Source organism: Mesoplodon bidens, assembly GCF_964165515.1.
Source record: "Mesoplodon bidens genome assembly, chromosome: 2".
In the NCBI taxonomy this organism is placed as follows: domain Eukaryota; kingdom Metazoa; phylum Chordata; class Mammalia; order Artiodactyla; family Ziphiidae; genus Mesoplodon; species Mesoplodon bidens.
In genome coordinates, this window is record NC_138177.1 from 23,611,575 (window position 1) to 23,636,008 (window position 24,434).

Consider the following 24,434-nt stretch of genomic DNA (forward strand, 5'->3'; position numbering starts at 1 on the left):
CCAGGTTGGACCCGATTCTTCCAGACCCCCAGGGTGGCCTCCACAGTCTAGCAGACTGGACCCATCGGTCTGAGGGAATGCTACAATGCTGAGTGTTTGCATGTTGTTGAGGCCACCTGTAGTACCACAGTCCTTAGTTAACTAAGCTAACAGTATGCAACCACGGGAGGGCACACAGTCTCAAGAGAACCGGACATACAAAGTCCCAAATAGCCCATTGAGACAATGGAGGTTGGCACTCTAACTGGCTTTTCACGTTACAAGAGAGTTCACAGTTGGGTTTGGTGTGATTATGTGAACAATGAGCTCCCCAATTCATGAAAAATACATCATTCACAATGTCAATTCCACCCAGTCAGGAAAAAATCATTGCAAGGCACATTTGTCATGGACTGGAGGGAACAATGTGTATAACCTACAATGCCAAGATCTCGTCTCTTATCAAAACCCATAGACCAGGACTTCCCTGGTGGTCCAGTGAATAAGACTCTGCGCTCCCAATGCAGGGGCCCCAGGTTCGATCCCTGGTCATGGAACTAGATCCAGCATGCATGCTGCAACTAAGAGTTGGCATGCCGCACCTGAAGATCCCGAGTGCTGCAACTAAGACCCGGCGCAGTCTAAATAAATTAAAAAAAAAAAAAAAATATATATATATATATATATATATAGACCCTTCCGTGCTGACAGTGTGTCCACAACACAGTTTAGAAGAGTTCGCGAGTTAATCCTGAATCACTGATTACCTGAAGTCTACAAAGTTTTTTCAACCAAGATATAAAACTCTTTCTATTAAATATTTTAAAATTCTGCCTTTAGACAACTACGTTGAAACCCGACAAAATAAAATAAGCCTAAACAATGTTATCAGTGCTCCCAGGAATATAAATAAACTACAGAGAACTAATCTAATCTGTAACTACATTTAACTGGCATGTGCCAACAAAATCAGAAAAGTGGCTTGGTAGCAATTTGGCGCTAAAAAGCAAAGTTCTGAAAATGCTTTCTGTAACACCTGAAATACATTTCTCTAAAAGCAGAAGCCGTCCAGTTTAATATGTTTTTTCTTGTTAAACCTAAAAGCCTGGTAAATCTTGAGCTGTGTTTTTGTGATGCCTAAACAGCAATCTCTCTTTTTCTCTATGCCCCACCTTTATTTGAAAGGATTCAAGCTGGATGAATTACTTTTATCTTTGATAAAACGAGGTCTTTGAAGTGACGTTTTGGCTCTGCAGAGGCAAAGCCTCAGTTTCCAAACTTAACTACCTGAGGAGGCCGAAGCCCTCAGAGAACAATGCATTTTTCACTTGTCAGGTTAATGTGCTGGCATCCTACCAGCGCAGCCTCTACTATCAATCAGTCTAACCATTAATGAGAATCTTGGGTATTGTACTGATTTATTTTGATGATACTTTTTCAATGTGAAATTACAAAGAACCATTCTTCCAGTTAAGAGAGATGAGAGGAAGATAATTAATGGACCTTAAGGAAAAGCACACGATTAAATGTGCCCAGTTTCGGCCTCGGCTGCCCAAGGTCCACACCAAAGAAATCTTGTCACATTTCCAGACACCCTGATACGTACTTCACATACAGCAGGTTTTGAATCAAATGCCTGGAATTACATAGTCACAGAGAGTTAGAACTCTACAGGCCCCCATGAGCTCGTCCTCACACAGAAGGCATATTTTAAAAGGAGGAATCTGAGCCAGAGCTGCAGCCCTTGGGTCCCTTTGCCCCTCGGAGTCTTGGTTTCCTCCTTCTTAAACAGATCAGGGTAACACGCAGAACCTCACATAAATGACTAGGGGTCCTCCCAGATCTGAAAAGTCCTGAAGCCTTTCCAGAAAGATCCTGGCTGCACACCTGAGGGGGAAGGGTGCCCCATCTTAAGAAAACAGCATATGCAACCCGAACTCGTGACCCCATAAATCTGGGCCTTCCATATTCTCTTCCAGATAAGAATTTCCCACTTAAAAGTACTTACCACCATATTCTTTTTTTTTTTTTTAAGTAAGTATCCCTCTAAGGCTTTTAAATTTTAATTGGGTTTACCCCTCAAATAAAAATGTCACACTTTTAAAAACCACATAAAACCATTTTAAACTGCTCGAATTTTTTTACCATATATATTGGTTAGTTTTTTACTTTAAAAAAGGCAACAAAACTAGTCAGCACACAAAAAACTAAAGGAAACAAAATTCCAATGGCCCTGAAAAAATAGTAAGCACCAAGAAGGCAAGGATTTTGTATTATAATTCCTTAAATGTCCCCCAGGTAACTAGACCAGCATTTTGTTTCGGTTTTTGTACACATGATTGATAGTACAATTTTGGAATAAATCAAGAAAATCTATTTTTGGAAGATGTATGCTTAGTTTAATTTAGCACTTTAAACCTGGTGTTTCAATGGCCCGGTTACTTTTAAATGGAATAATACAGGGAGGTCAAGAACTCTTGATTAATTTCTAGTTGTCTTAAAGAACAAGAGAGAACACCCTTCTTCCTCCGTGCAATTCGCTTCTGTTCAGATCTCAGAAAACCGTAAATGTGAACACGCCTGAATTTAAGCCATTGAACGCAAAGCGCGTGATACAACTACTTGTGAGCAAATTTCAAGCGCCTGCTCCTTTACAAACAGACAGAGAGGAGCAAAAACTCGGAACACTATTTCAGAGACAGGCATGTCTGAAGCCTGAACTGTAGGAAAGGCCTGAAGCACTTTGCATACAGCTCCTACCCATGGAAGCAAATGAGCAGAGGCGCTTCTCACCACATTCCCTTTCAGTAAAAAGGCCTCTGCTAATTTGCATAATCTAAATGGCTCAATAAGTTTCAGAGTGCATTTCCAAACAACCTGCTTTTCACTTTGTTTTTAACTACAGGGACATCTTCGAATTCCCCTACACTGGCGCTGGGACTTCTCACAGTGATGAGCAGGCAGGGAAGCCACACAGCAGGAGAGCAAACCCAGCATCCAGGCTCCAGGCTTTGCGGGGCTTTCACCTCTGCCTGCGTACCTCGTCACACACGTCATCCCTCCGCAGAAGCAAAGAACCGCCCGCGCACACGAGGCATGAAAGGTCTAACTCTGCTCAAAGACACAGCAGCACAAAAAAAAGTGTTCTCAGTATGGGTCTGAAGGTCAGGGGTTGGTTGTGTGACCAGAAGGCTGAACGTGCAGTTTCCAACCTGTGTGTGTGAGTGGGATGCTGGGAGTGTATGTATGAGGGTGCACACGGGTGAGGACGGGGGCCCCTGAGTGCGGTGCAGCAGTGTAGACAGAAGCAGCACAGTCCGAGGAGAGGACCGAGTATTGATACTGTAGAGCCTCAAACAGCGCCGGCTGGGGTTTTATCTATAAAACACTGAACAGCCAAGCCAAAAGGCCCCGTCAATCAAGTTGTCTGGCCTTCTGTAGACAAAATATCAATCTCAGGTAATCAAGTGATTTTTGACTCAAGGAGCAGATGTTTTGGTGTCACAGATAAGGCTCCGCCACAACAATCTGTACGTGAAAGAGAAAACTGAGTGTATCGTGCAAGCAGTCAACCAAAAGCTCAAAAGTCCCTAGGATCCCATAATTTCCAGTTGGTTACCCACCCTTCCCCCCACAGACACTCCCTATCAGCTGCACATGACCAGAGAGCGAGGCTGGCAGGGGCTTTTTCCCTGGCCCTTCTCTGTGGGTGTCTGAAACCTTGTTTAAAGAAGGGAGGTAGGCTGGACCACAGGCAGGCCTCGTTTCTACCTCTGGACCCGTTCGCTACCTTGACACCACTCAACCCTCTGGTTTCTCAGCTGGCATCCCTCTGGCAAATGAAAAAAAAAAATATTGTCATCTATCATTATTTATCTCCCCTTTAACTCACTTCCAGACAAGAGCCCTTTTCAAACATCGGGACACGCAAAATACTTTGAGAGCCAGCCAATAGGAGCTGCTAATCCACCACTAGAAAGGGCAAATGGAAAGTTGGAGAACAAGTTAAAACAACTTGGCTATGCTGGCTACGCTCCAGGGTATAAAAAGCCAAAGGGAGGAGTGGAACAGGGGACCATCTCATAGACCTTTAATTGTGGGCAAGAAGGCAGAGAAACCTGAGCCATACCTTCAGTGAGAAGCATTTTCCACCTGCCTTTCACCACCATCCATCCTCTTCCAGGTGGACCACCCCTCCTCTAAAGGTGGTGTGCCCGTGCCAGATGCCCTGTGCTGGCCACAAAATGCCAGGCTGATTGGGGCCGGATTCTGCATACATATTTGCCTCCCCATCATCAGCAGAAAGCAGAGTCTCATGAAAAGAAATGCCTGGTCTACAAAGATTCAGACTGTGATTTCTGAAGTGGGAGTAGGACAGACACACGCTTTGGAGTCCAAAATAACTTAGAGCAGCATGTAGAGTTCTCAGTTGCTGTGGTTTAAGTTATTGAGGTACAGCGAATAGTACTTGATATTCAAGACTAAATCGGAAGACTACCTACTACAATAAAATGCAGACTTTCGCCCAAGGTAGCACAAGAACCCCTTACACGCCGAACTAGGAAATTCCCCAGACTCTGGAAAAGCTAAGAGAAAGTCCAGACCTTTTCAGAAGCGCTAGCTTCAACTCTTACATCTTTCATACGATGCTCTGATCCTCCCAAGAGTGAAAACAGCCTAGGACTGAGATGAACTGTGTACAGAAATAAACCCCTGTCTACCGCCATAGCCAGAACAAGATGTCAGTGTGCTGAATCACAACAGATGCACTTGAAAACGTACTTGAAATGTACCTGTACCAGCCAACGAGCATATCCATGAGGACGTATCTACCCTAGGGATATCACCCAGATGCAATTCAACCTAATGTAATATAATATTGTTATTAAAGAAACTATCTGCTTAGCTCAAAGCCTAGTTTTCATTTTAATTCATACATCAAACTGTATCTTCTGCTGGCCCCACAAATATTGCAATGTCCTGACAATTTACTGAGGCTAGGTGGTTGTCCACCCAAAAGACCGGCCAATGCCACAACTGCAGGTTTCAGGGCCCTGTTCCAGAATCACGTCACTCATTTTCCTAGCCTATTAGTAGAGCCTGAGTTAATTCCATGACATCCTTGTCAGTTCTCCTCCGCCTAAATGAATCACAGAATTAAGTGTTTCACCTGATCAGACAAAAGCTACATACACTCAGCAGCTCTGTTCACTATCTTTGGAGATTCACCAGGAAGCTTTTGGTCACACTCATGAATATTATCTTCCCCAAAAATGAGTGGTGACCTGCCAGAGGTACTTTAAAAGATGTCTTTTAAGATGTACATGGAAATAACAACAGAAATGACTCCGGTTCGCTGTCCAAACTACAAAGTGCATGGCCAGTGCCTAGGTACCTCCCCAGCAAACACACCTGGAGAGAATTATAAGTTGTGACTGCCCCAGGGCCCTGGTCAGAGTCTTTCTGACTCAGCAGAAGGTAAGAAAAAGGGACACGTGGGCATGAAAGCAGCACAAGTTCTAGAAAAATCTCAGGGCAAGACCTACCACTCTGGGCTTCTGCTGGTCCAGGGTATGCAGGAAGGCAGAGTTGGGGTCCAGGCAGCGCTCGGGGTCACTGGAGATGTCCTCCTCCGAGTCCTCATAGGAGGAGGAGAAGCCAGTGGAAGACGCAGAGGAAGAGGACAGTTTCCTCAGCGGCAGGCCGCCCCGAGGGCTTCCCTGCGCCTCCTCCAAGGCACCATCCTCCTGGGCACCCATGTCTGTAATGATGACGGCAGGGATATTGCTTCGGCTGCAGGCCTCTCCCCGGGAAGTCTTGTCCTTCTGATCTGGGGAGAGCTGCTCTGGGCTGGGGTGGGCATCTCTGCCCTGAGGCTTGCTTCCCCAAGTCCCCTCGGATTGTACCCCTGTGACACACGTCCAGGCCAGACCCGCTTCTTCCATGGAGCCCAGGCAAACCCCGGAGCTCCCAGGCTGCACACCCACCCTGTCCCCAGGAAGGCACTGAGGTTCTTTCAGATCTTTTGCTTCCCAACACGGCAAAGGCTCCAGCATTCCGCCAGAGGGAATCCCCGCCTCCACCTCCCCGGGGCCTGGCTGTGCTGAGCTGCTGCCCCCAAGCAAGCCCAGCGACGCAGACCCTTCATCCACTCTGCTGGAGCGCGGCCGTGCCTCCCTGGCCACTAGGGCCCCACTCTGGGGCCCCTCGGAGCCTACTGAGCCCCGGTCTCCGGGCTGCCTGAAGCAGCTCGGGGCCTCAGAGGAGTCCGCCGGGCTTTGCGCGTTCACAGTCCTCTCCTCTGGCCTTTCGTCCGCTTCAGGCGCCCCGGAGCCCGGCATGCCACCGGGCAGATTTCCTCTCCCCACCTTCCCAGGGGGCTCTCCACTGCGGGGCCCGCCCCTCTCTGGGGCCGGACTTGTCTCACTGCCCAAAGACTGCCCCTGACTCTTGGCCAGGGCCTCCCGAGGGTACACACCCCCAAGCTCGCGGGCCCTCTCAGACAGCTCAGTGAGGGCAGGGTTCTGTGGATGGTGTGGCCCGGTGGATGTGGCCCTCGCTGCCACTTCTGTGGCCATCGTTAAGTTCCCTCCGACCAGCCCCAACGGGGGAGCTTGGTAATTCTGAGTTCCCAAAGGAGAAGAAACCCTCTTGTCAACTTCCATAGCAATGGGTGAGCCACAATGGGGTCCGGCCGGGACCGGCTCCCTCATTTTCACGGAAGCGCCTGGACCCTGAGCCGCTGATCCTGCCGGGGCATCAGGGCCGGGGAACGGTGCTACTCCCTCTTTGTCCTTCGAGAGGCGTTGGCTGGGCGTCCCTCCTCTTCTCCCGGAGTCGGCCTCTGAAGTCTCCGGACATTGTTCCCCCCAGGACTTTGTCCTCCGCCCCTCACTCTGAGCCAGGACCCTTCCTGGGGGCTGACTGGTGCTGCGGAAGGGGCACGGGGAGGGCGATCGAGCCCTGCCCAAACGCGGGCTGCGGGGCGCTTGAGTGGCGGAGCTCTGCGCCTGGATGTGCGCCTCGAACATGCCCACTTTCTGGTTCACCTGCACGTTCTGCAGCTCGCGCTGTAGGATTCGAAGCTTCCTTTTGGCCTCCTCCGGCCCCGGAGGGGAGAGGGTACCGGTGGTCACCACCTGCTGCCCCTCGCCTCTTAGGCGACCCGCCCAACTCGGGCTGCCCACGCTGCTGCCGCTGCCGCTGCTACTATTCAGCCTGCGCCGGCCACTCCGCCAGCCCGGGGGGCTCCCGGGCTCCTCCGGCGACAACGACTCGGCTGGGGGGAAGAGGAAAGATGAGCCACTCCCGGGGCTGAAAACGCTGCCGGGGCTCAACACGGCCCTCCTCGGCGGCGGGGGCGTCTCGCTGCTGCTGGGCCGAGGGCCGCCGCCGCTCTTCACCTGGTTGGCGCTATTCATGATCACCAGGCTGTTGAGGGCATAGCAGTACATAGCCATAGTACTGGGTCCGCCGCGCTGCCCGCCGCCGCCGCTCCTGTTCCGGCTCCGCCGCCGGCGCCTCCTCCTCCCGCGGCTCTCGGCTCCCGGCTCAGCCCCAGAGGCCCGGCGGCCGCGGCTCCGCGCGCGGATGGGGTGGCATGGCCTGGGCGTTGGGCGGGGGGCAAGACCGCGGGCTCAGCCCCCGCCGAGTTCCGTAAACAACAGCGCCGCTGTGGAGACACAAGGAGAAAAGTCAGGACCCCAGAGGGCGGGTGCGGGGGACGGCTAGGGGACTAGGACTGGGACTGGGATCCCCCAATCTGTCGGGGATCGGTGCCACTGGACATCTTATCTACAGGGACTGTGCGGCACGGCGAGGACACCAACCCCAGGGGCCCTCGGTCGCCAGCTAGGTTGTGGGTGTGTTTTCCGAGGGCGCTCCCACCCTTCGCCCCAGACTGTGATGCGCTTGAAGGTCCCTTCACATTCCAAATTCTAAGAGTTGCCTCCAGAGCCGCGCGGACGGGCGGGGGACCGTACAACCACTTGATTGCTAAGCGGGCTATGTGCGGGGCGCGGCAGATTCCGAGCTCTCCGAGAGTGAGGACACCCCTCCACCGTCTCTGGGCCCCCTCGCTTTGCAAACACTGGTTACATCGGGTATAACAGGGCAGCTCCCCGCCCCCCCCCACCTTGGGCTTCAGGATCTCCTCGCTCCACCCTCTCTGGCCATCAGGGACCGACTCGGAGGGAACCCGAGCTGGACCTGCCTTCCCCGGTCGCTGCCTGAGCCCGGGTCTAGGAAGACCCCTGCGTGCCTGTCTTTTACCTTCCTGACCCTGGCCTTGGTGCTGTGTCCCTCGGCCTACGACGGCCTGAGCGCGCGGCGGGGCCGCAGCCTAGGCATTTTTCAGCACTGGCTTTGTCGTCAGTCCCCAAACAAGTGTGTATTGTTAGTGTGGGTGCGTCTGCGCGCGCCCGGGGCCGAGGCGCTTCTCGTCCCCTGTACCGGAACCAATACACGCCGCCCCCCCCGTCGCCCCCCGCGTAGGGGTGTGTGTGTGTGTGTGTGTGTGTCTGTGTACGCGCGCGGACAGCGAGTCCGCACTCCGCACACCCTGTGCCGGAGGACTCGGCTGCCTCTGCGGGCTCCGGGACCCTTGCCCACTCGGAAGGACTCCAGGGTGGGCATGGCTGCAGCCGGGCGGAAGCCCGGGCTCTGCAAACCTCCCGGGGCCCCGCTCTAAGCCCGGAGGCGGCGCGGCCGAGTGCAGGGCTTCTCCGCATCCTGGGCAGCCTCGCCCGGCGCCAAGCCGGCTTCCCGGCGGCCGGAGCCCATGGACGCCTGCAGCGCGCCGAGGTAGGCGGCGGGGAGTCAGCGGCCCGGAAGGCGAGCACGGGAAACGCCGAAAACTCGCCTCTCCCTCCTCTCCACGCCACCCTCCCCAATCAAACCCCCTTGCCCGTCTCCCCGGCCCACCTCCCTGCGCCTTTTCAGAACCCGGAACCCTCAGATTCGCTCCAGAGCAGAGAGAGAGGGGAAAGAGGGTTCGGAGGCGAGAGCCATTAAAAAGCCGCCAAACTTACCTGCAGTTGCTCAAGATTCCCGCGTCCTGTGCAGACTACATGGCCCGGGAACGCAGACCTCGAAGGAGAAAGATGGCTTTAAAAGTAAAAAAGCTCGGAAATGGTTTCCTCACTTCTTTTGGAAGACAAAAAAAAGGGGGGGAATGGGAAAAAAGAGGGAAAGCTCCTCGGCCGGGGCGGGAGATCCGGGCGGTGGCGACGCCGGCCGGCCCTGCACGCCCTTGTGGGCTGTGGAGATACTACCCCTGTCAGTGTCTGCTCCCGGCTACTTCAGTGTTTGTTCAATGTACGATTAAAAAAAAAAAAAAAGTTGGGGCGGGGGGGGGTTGGGGTGGAGGAGGGAGGAGGGAGAAAGGCGGGGGCTTGGGGGAGGAAAGCAGGAAGGAAGTTGTGAGCCTGTCTGGGGTTGAACTCAGCGGAACAAGTTTTTCTTTTCTTCTTTTTTTTCTATAGCTTGGCAAGACCGAGGGAGGGAAACACTTAAAAAAAAAAAAGTTTCCATTGTTAGCTAACAACCAAAAAAAAAAAAAAAAAAACCTTTTAACTTCTGCGGGTTAAAGATATATGATCCATTTTCCACACCCTCCAGTGAGCCTCGCTGACGGCTAGCTTTATGAAACTTTTTTTGAAAAATGTTTTTAATAAAGTTTGAGCGTGCATTTTAAGCAAAGCAAATCATGGGGACTTTTTTTAACATTTAAAACGAGCTAAAGCCTTATATAAACGGTTTGTGTTCTTGTACACAAATATGCAAATTCGAAGAAGGTACTTTGTGGGCACCTCGTTGCAGAGTTGCAGATTTTAAATGCTTCACACTTGTATTTTGGAAGACTGGTTGGGCTGTGAGCTGTTGATGGTTTTGCAGTGCAATTGCTAGTTGTATAAACACGCCTTTGCACTGCACATTTTTCTATTACTAAATGCACACAGCAAATGTGACATTGGCAAATTTTTGCACTCAATTCTCAAAGTTATTTTAAGAAAAAGGATAGTCCTGGGACTAAGAAGGCCTGAGACCCCTTGCTCAGTCTCCTGCAGCTGGATGATTTTCAAGAGACATTTCCCCCCACCATCAGCAATTACTACTGGGCAGAGATCTTACCCCATTTAAGCTCTGGTGCTGCAAGTGTGTTTTCCATAATTCCCTAAATTCTACACTACAGAATTTAGTGGAAAGAGGGAAAACACAGCTGCCAGGCTCAGGAAATGTAAAACTCTAAAGCCTGAATCAGTCCTCATAGTCTTATTAGCTAAAATTTAGATGGAAATTTTGACTTTGCTTGTGGCAAACCCATCTTGCTTGTTTATGTAACAATACTCTTTAAGTGAGAAAAGCAGCCTGCTGCTGCATCAGAAAAAGACTCATGTTAAATCTGAAACTGAGATCTTCTAGCTAAGAATTCCCAGGAATGAGACACTTTTGAGTCCTACTTGTTTTTTTAACATGCCATGTTGAAAAGACTGAGCCTGGTTCCTATCCCATCCCCAATGGGGCTAAATAAAAAGAGCCCAGAGTTTATTCAGGTGTTGACTCAGGATCTGGGCAGTTGCTAAGGCAGAGAAGCCAGCCCTACCCTTGCCCCTAATTCGCTTCCCCAGGGACAAGAAACAGGAGTTCCCAGGAGACCCTCTCCATAGAGCTTATTTCTATCATAGGAGATGCAAACACCCATGCCAGGTGTCATGGTGGAAACAACTGGAGGAACTAGCAGTGCATACAGTGAACACAGAATCTTAGCTTTCCAGCCTCTGGGAACTCTCACTGTCACCTCACAGCCAGACATCATTGGCATTCCGAAGAATTGAGAAATTCAGGCTTCCTGAATGTTCAATCAGCCTGAAGAGTTCTTGCTCAGAACGCAGCCAGCAAATGGTCAGGTGTGGCATGCTGAATGGATTCCTGCCTTGGGCTGGCAGTAGAACTAAATGATAGTTCTACCAGTCTAAAATTCTAACTGTGCTACCAAGGACGGCAGGGATTAGGGAAAAGATGGAGCAAAAGCCATATCTGGAAGCCAGCGTGGTTGGCTTGCATCTTGAAGCAGAATCTGGTAGCCTTCCATGATTTTAAATGAACAAAGAAAAAAGTTATATAGCACTTATTATCCAGGCACTGTTCTAAGCACATTATAAATATTTACACATTTCAATCCTTATAACAACTTTATGAGATGCATACTATTATTATCCCCATTTTATAGATGAAGAAATTAAAACACAAAGTGGTAAGCAATTTGCCACATCTATTCAATATTGTACTGGAAGTCCTAGTCAGAGCAACTAGACGAGAAAAAGAAATAAAAGACATCCAGATTGGAAAGGAAGAAGTAAAACTGTATTTATTGATAATATGATTACCTATGTAGACTATCCTATGGAGTCTACAAAGAAGCTACTAAAACTAATAAGTGAGTTTAACAAGTGTACTCGTTGCAAGGGCTGCTGTAACAAAGTACCATAGACTGAGTGGCTTAGACAATAGTAATATATTTTCTCACAATTCTGGTGGCAAGCAATCTGAGACAAAGGTGTTGGTCAGTTTGGTTTCTTATAAGGCCTCTCTCCTTGGCTTTTAGATGGCCATCTTCCCCCTATGTCTTCACATGGTCTTCTCTCTGTCTGTCTGTGTTCTAATTTCCTCCTCTTGTAAGAACATCAGTAATATTGGATTAGGACCCACCTAATTTTAACTAAATTACCTCTTTAAGGACCCTATCTCAAAATACAGTCACATTCTAAGGTACTGGGAATTAGAACAAATTAAAACTTCAACATGTAAATTTTGGGGTACACTATTCAGCCCATAGCAACAGGTTGCTGGATTCAAGACCAATATACCATAGTCAATTGGTTTCCACATATTAGCAATGAACAATCAGAAATCAAAACTTAAAAAATAATATTTATAATATCATCAAAAACTAGAGCTTCCCTGGTGGCACAGTGGTTGAGAATCTGCCTGCTAATGCAGAGGACACGGGTTCGAGCCCTGGTCTGGGAAGATCCCACATGCCACGGGGCAACTAGGCCCGTGAGCCACAACTACTGAGCCTGTGCATCCGGAGCCTGTACCCCGCAACAAGAGAGGCCACGATAGTGAGAGGCCCGTGTGCTGCGATGAAGAGTGGCCCCCGCTTGCCACAACTAGAGAAAGCCCTCGCACAGAAATTAAGACCCAACACAGCCAAAAATAAATAAATAAATAAATAAATAAATAAATAAATAAATAAATAAATAAACTATAAAATATATAGGGATAAACATGAAAAAAGATGTATAAAACCATAGAGTAAAAACTATAAGACACTACTGAAAAAAATTAAAGAAGACCTAAATAAATGGAGAGATATACCATGTTCATGAATTGGAGGACTCAATATTGTTAAGATGTCAATTCTTTCCAAATTGATCTATAGAGCCAGTGCAATCAAAATCAGTAACCCAGCAAGTTTGTATTTTTGTAGAAGTTGACAAGCTTATTCTAAATTTCACTGGAAACTGCAAAGGATCTAGAAGAGCCAAAACAGCTTTGAAAAAGAACAAAGTGGAAGGACTATTTGATTTCAAGACTTATCATAAAGTTACAATAATCAGGAGCATGTGGTATTAATATAAATTTAAACAAATAGATCAATGTGACAGAATATGAGTCTAGAAATAGGCCAACATACATACATATGGACAATTGATTTTTTTTTAAAGATCTTTATTGGAGTATAATTGCTTTACAATGGTGTGTTAGTTTCTGCTTTATAACAAAGTAAATCAGCTATACATATACATATATCCCCATATCTCCTCTCTCTTGCATCTCCCTCCCACCCTCCCTATCCCACCCCTCTGGGTGGTCATTGGACAATTGATTTTTGACACAGGTGCAGAAAAGTGGAGAAAAGAATCTTTTTGACAAGTAGTGCTGTAACAATTGGATACCCATATGCAAAAAAAAAACCAAGAACTTCAATCCATATCTTGCACCACATATAAAAAATTAAATCAAAATGGCTCATAGATCTAACTGTAAAAGCTAAACCCATAAAACTTCTATAAGAAAACATAAGAGAATATCTTTGGGATCTTCAGTTAAGCACCTATTTCTTAGATACAATACTGAAAGCATGATCCACAAAAAAAATTTTGGCAGGTTGGACTATATTAAAATTTAAAACTTCTGCTCTTCTGAAAAGAATGAAAAGACAAGTTACAGACTAGAAGAAAATGTATGCAACGTGCATATTTGATAAAGGACTTGCATCTAGAAAGAGAACTCTTAAAACTCAATAATAAGAGAACACTCAATTAAAAACAAACGGGCAGGGCTTCCCTGGTGGCGCAGTGGTTGAGAGTCTGCCTGCCAATGCAGGGGACACGGGTTCGAGCCCTGGTCTGGGAAGATCCCACATGCCGCGGAGCTACTGGGCCCGTGAGCCACAATTACTGAGCCTGCGCGTCTGGAGCCTGTGCTCTGCAACAAGAGAGGCCGCGATAGTGAGAGGCCCGCATGCGCACTGTGATGAAGAGTGGCCCCCGCTTGCCACAACTAGAGAAAGCCCTCGCGCAGAAACGAAGACCCAACACAGTCATAAATAAATAAATTAATTAATTAAAAAAATATCTTTCACTGGAAAAAAAAGAGCATTTTTAAAAAAAAAAAAAAAAAAAAAAAAAAAAAAAAAAAAAAAAAAAAAAAAACAAACGGGCAGAAGATTTGAGCAGACACTTCATCAAAGAAGGTATAGGAGTGGCAAACATGCATATGAAAAGATGCTCAACATCATTAGTAGGGAAGTGCAAGTTAAACCACAATTAAACACCATTACACACCTATCAGAATGGTTAAAAACGTAAAAACTTACTTGGTAAAAATATGGGGGAATGGAGCTCTCATACACTGCTAGTAGGAATATAAAATGACATAACCACTTTGGAAAACAGTTTGACAGTTTCTTAAAAAGTTAAACATATACCTGTCATATGACCCAAGCATTCCACTCTTAGGTATTTACTGTAGAGAAATGAAAGCATATGTCTACACAAAGATATGTATGCCAATGTTCATAGCTGCTTTATTTGAATTAGTCATAAACAGGAAACAACCCAAATGTTCATCAACATGTGAATGAATAGACAAATTGTGATATGTCTATACAGTGGAATACTATTCATCAACAAAAAGAAATGAACTATTGATATACATACAACATGGATGAGTCTCAACATAATTATGCTGAGTGAAAGAAGCTAGACTGAAAAGAATATCTATTGCATAATTCCTTTTATAGAAAATTCTAGAAAACAAAAATTAATCTATAATAACAGAAAGCAGACTGGTGGCTGTCTAAAAATGGGGGGCTGTGGGGAGGAATGGGAGACAGGGAACACAAAGGGGCATGAGGAAACTTTTGGAGGTGATGGAGACATTCACTATCTTAATTGTAAGGAAATGTATACACCAGGGAAAACTTATCAAATTATGAAATGATAGATATGTGCGTTATTGGACTGTATATCAATTATAACTTAATAAATACTTTTTAAAAATAGCTATGGACAGCTACAGCCTTTGATAAGGATGTTATGGGCCCCCATCCTAGTGCCAAGCAGAGTGCCTGACATATGATATACTCTCTGGGTAAAATATGAAATCATTCATCACTCAAGAACTTCATGGAGGGCTTCCCTGGTGGTGCAGTGGTTGAGAGTCCGCCTGCCGATGCAGGGGACATGGGTTCGTGCCCCGGTCCGGGAAGATCCCACATGCCGCGGAGCGGTTGGGCCCGTGAGCCATGGCCGCTGAGCCTGCGCATCTGGAGCCTGTGCTCCGCAACTGGAGAGGCCACAACAGTGAGAGGCTCGCGTACCACAAAAAAAAAAAAAAAAAAAAAAGAACTTCATGGAATAATTCTGTGTCCCCTCTCCCCATCATATATAACTCTGTTATTTGCTGCACTGTAAAAATCTTCAATCTTACTATCTTTCCTATTCTTTCCTAGATAGTGAGCTCTTGAAGGGAAGGACCCTGAGGTATTTATTTTTCTAGCCTTGGGTTTTAGCCCCACACAGAATGGATCTATACATGTTTTTATTTATTTTTTAATATGTTTTTATTGAAGTATAGTTGATTTACAATGTTGTGGCAATCTTACATGTTTTTAAATTAAAAAGAATAGACAGGTGAATCAAGCAATCAAATCATTATGCAAAAGGACCAAGGAATCAGCACCATCAGGAAAGCTGCCCCCTCCTATTTCCCATATTTCCCAGACAGAAGGAAGTACTTCCCACTGCCATGCTTGGCTGCTGCGAGCAGGCAGTGGAGGGGGTGATGATGGAGGTCTCCATCAGTCTTCCCCTTCTCCTACACTTCTTGCTTGAAATCTTAGTTCTAAAGGTCCCAAAACAGCATTAGCCTGAGCCATGGCTGAGGTCAAGGCGTGTCTCTAAGGGAGATCACCACACCCTCTCCTGTCCAGCACAGACCAAGGCCACAGACAAAGAAGCAGCCTCCTACTGCCTTTCACCTCTGCCCTGGACCCTCTGACCCCTTCTTCACTTGTTTCCCTCATCTTCCCCCTGATCTGGGTAAGGCAGTAGATGATTCACTCATTCCTTTGGTATTGGACTATTGAGTGGGAGCTGTGCATCAGGCCTGTAGCAGCTACTAAACACAAGATGATGAAGACTATCCCTGCCCCCCACTCTAGGGGGAGACCAGCAAGTGCATCAAGAATAGGCTGTACCCTTCTTTCAGCTGCTGCCAAGGAGGGAGGGAGGGAGACACAGCTCAGTTAGAGTTGAGGGTCTTATAGTCTCCTCCATTTCCCATAGCTGTGTGTCCTTAGGCAAGTAACTGAAACTCTCTGAGCCTCAGTTTTGAGCTCTGTAAAATAGCAAGCATTCTAATACCCTTCTCCACAGTGTTCTTATGAAGACCTATTAGATAAAGCAGAGTTAAGCACTCCAAAAGATATGCTTTCTTAAAAAAGTAGCTCTCAACCCCTTAGCCTCTCACACCAAAAAGATCCAAGACTTAGCGGATCTAAGAATCTGCCTTACACAAAGCAGGTACTCAATAAATAGTTGCTTCTAGAATAAGATTCTTAGGTACCCAGATACCCTTCCTTCCTATGCTGAGGCTACTCTGATCTCCTGGTGGGAGCACCAAGGGTGGAGGGGTTTGAGCAGTTTCTCTTTGCTCTATCTTGAGAAACTCTGAGGTCTAATGACACCTAGCTTGGCTATGCCCACAATCAGGAGTGTAATACTATATAAGAGATGCCTGTTCCCAGGCCACATCCCCTTCTAAGTGAATCTGCCTGCCTGTTCCTGATTAGAAATGCTGGGTTATCAAAGGGCCATGCTGGGCACACAGCTAATTAGACCAAGATGGACAAGGCTCCCAAAGACAGCTAATCCACAGGCTAGCTAATGACCTGGCATGAAAATATGAGGCAGTCAGTTGGATTCTTCTCACGGGACTTTGAAAGCCTTATTACAGGAATGAGCAAAAGGATCATGTAGTAAACTTGGGGCTAGTGAAGCATGTATAAGAGAAACCAGAAATGAGCAAAAGATTTCTAGGGAAGTGGGGAGTGCAGAACAGGTGTGGAGATCAGAGAAACTACAGCTCTGGATGAAAGCCAGGGAGAGAGAAAGGAGTTGCCTCACTAACTGGTGGCATCCCAGATCCCATGCCCATGAAGCTGGCAGGTGCTGTGTCTGCCCTTAGGTATGTGAACAGCTGTGGCATTTCTATGAACAACCCCACCCTCTCCCAGCCACCTAATACCTTACCTTACACAGAAGTATTTATTCGCGATGAATTCCTTAATCTTAAAAAAAAAGATTAAAAAAAAGACATACACAGAGTCTTGCTGCCCTCTGCTACTACTAATAGGTCACAGAATCTGGAGGAGCAAAATGCAAATAGCACAGCTTGTGATTCTAGGTTGATAGGAAGCAGAAAAAGCCCATCTTGACCCCTGCCCACCCCACAGTCTTCTTATTTTCCTGTGTACAGCCGTTAGCATCGGGGCTTCCCTGTGTTATGATAGCTTATTCTTTATTTCTTCCATTCATTCATCAAACATTTACTAAACACCACTCACTACACATCTGTTGTAATCTGCTCCCTTTGTCTCCTTCTCTTTGAGGCAGGGAATAATAATGCCTCATTCCCATCTGCAGCTGCAGGGCCTGATGTAGAGAAGGTACTTGATAAATGTTTGTTGAATGATCACTGTCTCCACCTCAGGTAGGGGCACGAAGCAGAAGGATTTTTTCTACCTTCTATTTTGAGGTGGTGCTGGAAAATCAAACTGGCTGGAAATATTCCTGCTGCAAAGCATAAATAGGTAGACCCTACTTACATGTGGAACAATTATCTAGTTTCAGATAGACTTTCCAACCACTTGAATAACAGATTTCTGCACAGTTGGATTGGATGTGTTACAGATCTGATTCAAGCATGGACATGCAAATGCCGTGGATCAGCCATTATCTAAGCTAGTGGTTCATCTATATAAATATATTTTTTTCATTGTCTGCAAGCAACCATGAACTGATAAGAGATGGACTGAAAAGATGTGCTCCTGCTTTTCATATCTAATTGTGAACTTAGCCAACTTCAACACTCAAGATGAAATGTGGTGTGAAGACTTCGTTGAAATTTAAACCAAGTCGTTTGTTATCAGTTTAAGATACTGGTAGGGACTTCCCTGGTGGTGCAGTGGTTAAGATTCCACGCTCCCAATGCAGGGGGCCCCAGTTTGATTCCTGTTTGGGGAACTAGATCCCACATGCATGCCGCAACTAAGAGTTCGCATGCCACAACTAAGGCGCCTGCATGTCACAACTAAGGAGGCCACATGCCGCAACTAAGACCCAGGGCAACCAAATAAATAAGTAAAAAAAAAAAAAATAGATACTGGGTCTATGGTTTTGTGCCACATACACCCCTTCTCCAGGGATCCCCTCCCACTCACTGAGCCTGTTTGTGACTGAAAAAGTTGCTCTTATTGTAAGGCTTAAAAAGTGAAGCAATGAGGAACAGCCTCAGCATCTACGCCCCTTCCATAATGCCTTCTCTAGATAACTGGATTTTTGTGATATCTGTGGACCCCCTGGGACAAAAAGAAGCAATGAGAAAGAGCATGGAGGACATGTAAGTTACATGAAATTTAAGATATATCCTTTGAAGTTATGATATAGTCTGCCTTGGGCTTTAGTGGTCTCAATCAGCAAGTCCAAGAGAGACAGAGAGAGGCTTTGAGTCAAACCTGTCCCGTCATCTAATATTTTAGGAAGAGGGAGGAAGTGTAAAGTTTACATACGGAGTCTTTAAGGACAAAGTCTCAAAAAAGGTCACTGTGTAATGTTCTAATACAAAATAGACAGCTATCTCCAGCAGAAAGAGGAAGTTTCTTAGGCCTCCCATTTCTCCTGTTCCTCACAATGAAGGAACAGTATCAGCAACATGAGATCATATCTCTCGTGCTTGCAAACCACTGTCCATCAACACTGTAGGTGTCTAGAGCTTTCCCTGTGTACCCATGCATGCAGCCTATTTAGCGCTTGTTTGACCCATGAGCACCTTGTTTCAGCCTTGGGTATTATTATTAATGCCATTCGTTCATGCATCAATCCATTCCGGAGTTTTCCAGGCAGGGAGAGTGGGAGAGAGGGACAGGAGGAGGTATATGAAGAAGATTAGAAGTCTAGGAGGTTCTTCAGAGAACTCATAGACTAGCAGAGAAGTTGAGTTTGAAAACAAGGATAACTCAGTGTAATCGGTGTTATAACAGCATTCAAAGTACCAGGAGAGCACAGTGGCGGGCTGCCCTTGGGCTGGAGGAAGAGGTGGGAAGGCTCCAGGAAAGGGCACTATTTGAGATGGGCCATAAAGGCTAAGTAGGAACTCACCGGGCAAAGAAGAAAGAGTCTTCTAGGCAGGGAGGGACCCAGCATGTGCTAGGGCCCTGAGCTATGGAGGAGCAGGTGGAAGAGTGGTAGGTGAGAGGGTGGGAGCAGAGGGTGGGAGAGGCTCAGTAGTGGGGGAGAAGAGCCTGGAACAGCAGTTTAAGGACATGTAGTGAAGTTCCTTGATTGCTATGCTAATAGGACTTTTATTAAAAATAATAAGGGGCTCTGAGGAGTCTGAAGCAGAGAGTGACACAATTATGCTAGCATTTTAGAACAATCTCCTTGAGGCAATGTGGAGGATAGGTTAGAGGGGAGACAGAGGCCAGTTCATTGGGGCCACATTCTTAGAGCACCTGTGCTGGGTACTAGGATTTCAAAGATGAATAGAACGCCATCCCTGCCTTTCAGGAGCTTGCAACTGAGGGAGTATACCAATTGCCTATTGCCATAAATATTACCAGAAACGTATTTATTATCCCACAGTTTGTGTGAGATGCAGTGTGGCGTAGCTGCGTCCTCTGCTTCTGGCCACAGTTAAGGTGTTGGTCAGGGCTGAGGTTTCATCTGAGGCTCAACTGGGGAAGGATCCTCTTCCAAGCTTATGTTGTTGATGGTGGGATTCAGCTGCTTGCTGGCTTTGGCCAGAGGCAGCCCTCCATTCTTCGCCATGTGGACCTCCTCAGCATGGCCACTGACTTCATCAAAACCTGTGAGCTAAGAAGGCAATAGAGAGAGATGCTAACAAGACAGAGGCGGTGCTCTTATATAGCAATCGCAGAAGTGATAGCTTATCATCTTCTCCATATTCTACTGTTTAGACGCAAGTTCCAGACGCCACTCGTGCTCAAGAGAAGGGGATTACACAGGGGTATGAACATCTGTAAGCAGGAATACTTCAGGGTCATTTTAGAGTCTGTCTCCAAGGAGGGAGACAGATCTTAAACTATTTCAGAATAATCAGGGGAAGACAAGATAGGAATACTCTTGGAGGCTGTGAATCCAAAGACAGGTTATCTGGACCAATTTGGCAACTGTGGGGATGCTTCCTTGAGAAGGTCGATTAGGAAGCCATTGCTGTGGGCCTATGAGATGTCGAATATCTCAACTTTTCCTGTTATTTTTTTCTTATTACCCATAGGGTCCTTTGTTTTGTGATGGACAAAGGTTGGGACTCCTGATCTGCCATTTAGAGCTGTGTGAATTTGGAAGTTAGGTAGCCTCTCTGAGTATCAGCTTCCTAATTTGCAAAACAAGGATACTGCTGCTTACCCCACAGGGATTTGAGGGATTAAATGAAATGGCATATATAGAAGAACCTGGCACAGGGCTTGCCACATCCAGGCTTAGCCAGTAACTAAGGCCAATAGTACAGACCCAGATGGACATTAGGCCTTGTTCAAGGTCACACACAAAGCAAGCCCCAGCTATGAGAGAGCCTGGGTTTCAGGCTTCTCCTGAGAGGGCTGTGATCAAGACTGTCACAGACACACCCAACATCAAGGTCACCTCAGTGGTAAAAGTAGGAGGCCTTTGCATCTTGTGGCATGGACACTCCATCCATTTGGTAACTACCTGATATATACTTGTTGACTGCCCTCTAGGATGTGGGCTCCAGGGCTACATCCTCCTTTCCAGATGTTCTGCCAGGACCCTGAAATGGGCAGGTCCCCTCCACCCTTAAGGTCCAGCATTCATTCGATGGCATGGCACTGCCAGGCACAGAGGGGATGTGAGGCCAAGTGCAGCACAGTGGACTTAGACACAACAGAAATCCCTCAAGGTCATTATATCTTTCTCTCCCTGAACAGTAGTCACCAAAATGACAGGTGAGCTCCTACTGCCCCATCCCAGTTTCTAGAGTCCACAGCCTCCGACACTGGATTTGACTTCCACGCATCCCTCAGTTTTACTTATCAATTACCTACTTAAAACTGTCTCCATTTACTCTTTTTTTTAATATTATTTTTTAAAAAATTTATTTTCCTTATTTTATTTTATTTTTTTCGGCTGTGTTGGGTCTTAGTTGTGGCACACAGGATCTTTGCTGAGGCATGTGGGACCTTTTTGTTACGGTGCACGGTCTGTTGGGGTTTCTCTCTAGTTGTGGCGTGTGGGCTTCTTTCTGGTTGTGGTGTGTGGGTTTTTTCTCTCTCTAGTTATGGACAAGAGCTCCAGGGTGCGTGGGCTTTAGAGTTTGCGGCACGCGGGCTCTCTCGTTGAGGCGCACGAGCTCAATAGTTGTGGCGTGTGGGCTTAGTTGCCCCGCGGCATGTAGGATCTTATTCCCCCACCAGGGATCAAACCCACATTCCCTGAATTGGAAGGTGGATTCTTTACCACTGGACCACCAGGGAAGTCCCTGTCTCCATTTACTCTTATCTGCAGTCACAGACCAGCCGAAGAGAAAGCCTTGGATTGCTTTCTTTTTTTTAAAAAATTTTATTTATTTATTTTTGTCTGTGTTGGGTCTTTGCTGCGTGCAGGCTTTCTCTAGTTGTGGCGAGCTGGGGATACTCTTGGTTACGGTACACAGGCTTCTCATTGCAGTGGCTTCTCTCGTTGCAGAGCACGGGCTCTAGGCGCGCGGGCTCAGCAGTTGTGGTTCGCGGGCTCTAGAGCGCAGACTCAGTAGTTGTGGCGCACGGGCTTAGTTGCTCCGCGGCACATGGGATCTTCCTGGACCAGGACTCGAACCCGTGTCCCCTGCATTGGCAAGTGGATTCTTAACCACTGCGCCACCAGGGAAACCCTGGATTGCTTTTTAAAGTTATTTATTATGTGCCTACCTCTGTACTAAACTAAGACGCATGATTAAGGATAGAAGGCTGGGGTAAACAGGGCTGACATGGGGTGGGGTAGCTCTCAACTAAGGCAGAGCTCAGAAGATGGAGCTAGGGATAGGCGGGGAGCCTCTTCCTCAGTCAGGTCTCCTGAGCACAGCTGCAGTGGTTGTGATTCTAAAATAAGATATGAGGGCTTCCCTGGTGGCGCAGTGGTTGAGAGTCCGCCTGCTGATGCAGGGGACACAGGTTCGTGCCCTGGTCTGGGAAGATCCCACATGCCGCGGAGCGGCTGGGCCCATGAGCTATGGCCACTGAGCCTGTGCATCCAGAGCCTGTGTTCCTCAACGGGAGAGGCCACAGCAGTGAGAGGCCCGCGTACCGCAAAAATAAATAAATAATAAAAATAATAAAAATAAAATAAGATATGCAAATATCCTGGATATGGAGCTCTAGAAGACTATCCCCCAGAGGAGTCCTGGGTCATGAATGCTCGGGTTGAAAGCTTCCCATCCAAATTCTGCCTCCATGTGGTGAAATTGCCACCAGCTTGGATAGCTCACATCATGTGCAGGAAATCCATCTGAAGAAGACTCCAGAATGCCCAGATGCATAATAACTTCAAATATAGACATCTTTTCCAAAGACCACAGACACTCTGAAAAAGCACAAAGACGAATGACTTCAAATTGTGAGATGCAAAGAATACTAAATTGCTCACATTTGGGAAGCTAGATTGTGAGAGGTTAGGAAGGCTTATATGAGGCTACTGCTTTTCCAGTTGTCCCTCTGATCTCAGTGGTCACTGAACGTCCCCACCCTCTGTTGGTGCTGGTGCTTATTGCTATGGAGTATCACAGAGCAGAGCCCTGTAGTAGTCAGGGTTCTTAATGGCAAGCAACAGAAACTTGAGTTTAGCCTCTATAAGCAGAAGATACATTTATAGTAAAGGATATTGGGGAACTCACAAAATCATCAAGAATGCTGGAAAATCAGGCTTAGGAAGTGGGGCAAGAAAGAGGGAGGCTCTGAGCCCCAGAACTAGTCCAGTGTCAGGCATGGAAATGTCAACACAGCTGGTACTGCAGTGGGTTACTCCAGGATGTGGCCACCAGTGCTGCCCCCATCACCACCAAGGTGGTCTTGCCAGGCCCCTGCTTCTCTGTGTCCAAGTCTGGTGGGTGTGCCTGACAGGCTGAGCCTGGTCATGAGTCTTTGCCCACTGAAGGGAAGCTGGGACGAACACGTGGGGCTCAGAGGTTGGGCCGCTAAAAATGATCAGTGTCCACTGGAGCCCCAGGGTTTATTTCCAGGTCTCACAAAACCTTCTCTCTTTCAATAATTAAAAGGCAGTTCCATGTAAAAAAGGAAGAAGACAAATTTATTCCTTATCATGTGATTGAGCAGGCAGATTTTAGATGCAATCCCTGACCTTGGAAAGACTACACTTTTGTGGGAGACAGGAGTAACAAACCAGTGTGTGGGGAGGGAATTGCTAAGTGCTGTGGAGAATAATCAGGGTAAGAGGGGTATGGAGAGCACAGAGATGTTACTTTCTTGAGCTGATCAGGGAAGACCTACCTGCTAAGATGACATCTGAGCAGAGCGCTGGAGGGAGGGAAGAGGAGAGTCAGGGGGCTCCCTGGGAGAGAGCATCACCGACAGAGGAGACAGCTGGATCAAAGGACCCGAGGCAGGAGCACTCCTGGGTGTTCAAGGAACAACTGTGGCTGGGGCAGAGAGAGAGAGAGAGGGGAAAGTCAGAGGAAACAAGAGCAAGGAGATGGGAGAGGTTTTATCCAGCACAAGGTGGGGTGCTGTTGGAAGGTTTTGAACAGACAAGTGAAATTATCTGACTCACATTTTAGAAGGAGCCCTCTTACTCTGGTGGAGAACAGACTGTTGAGGAGAAAGAGTGCAGGCAGGGAGAGATTAAGTGGCTACTGCACCAATGCAGGCGGGAGAGCGGAAGTGGGAGCCGGTGGGAGGGTGGTGGTGATGAGAAAGAGACAGATTCTGGATGCATTTTGAAGATAGAGTCATCTCCCGATGGATTGGATGTTTCATACTTTCTTTTTCACGTATACACATATACATGTATATGCATATACACGTGTGTGTGTGTTTAGGCAAAACAAGAAAACTCTAATTCTAATCAGTGTTCTGTTCAAAAGTTAACATAGTAAAATAAAGATAAGAAAGGAAAGAGAGATCAGTTCAGTTTTTAAGCTGAGAATTGATTAGCACAAGCTCCCAGTGCCTTGCCACAGGGTAATAATAATCATAATGATATTTGAATTGTTTGAGTGCTTACTGGGTTCCAGTCACTGTTCTAAGCACCTTACACATGTCATTTCCATGTATTACTCATTTCATTATCACAGCTATGCCATAAGGTAGGTAATATTATTATTCCCACTTTAAAGGCAATGACATTGAGTAACAGAAAGGTTAAATAAGTTAGATAAGGACCACTTACAGAGAAATGCAGTTTTGGGTTTTTTTTTAAATTAATTAATTTATTTATTTATTTTAAAATTTTTGGCTGCGTTGGGTCTTCGTTGCTGTGTGCAGGCTTTCTCTGGTTGCATTGAGCAGGGGCTACTCTTCGTTGCGGTGCACGGACTTCTCCCTGCGGTGGCTTCTCTTGCTGCGGAGCCCGGGCTCTAGGCACGCAGGCTTCAGGAGCTGTGGCGCACGGGTTTAGCTGCTCTGCGGCACGTGG

At 47.0% G+C, this 24,434-nt stretch overlaps 1 protein-coding gene across 1 annotated transcript in view; it reads right to left on the minus strand.

Moving 5' to 3' along the window:
- ITPKB (inositol-trisphosphate 3-kinase B) overlaps window positions 1–9,312 on the minus strand; it is a 97,575-nt gene extending 88,263 nt beyond the window's left edge. Inside the window, exons 1-2 of the mRNA XM_081224989.1 lie at window positions 9,009–9,312; window positions 5,526–7,651 (exon numbers count right to left, since the gene is read on the minus strand). Coding sequence (XP_081081115.1) covers window positions 5,526–7,439 — 1,914 coding nt within the window. The 5' untranslated portion in view covers window positions 7,440–7,651; window positions 9,009–9,312. The remainder of the gene's footprint in view (window positions 1–5,525; window positions 7,652–9,008) is intronic.
- Between the last annotated feature and the right edge of the window lie 15,122 nt (window positions 9,313–24,434).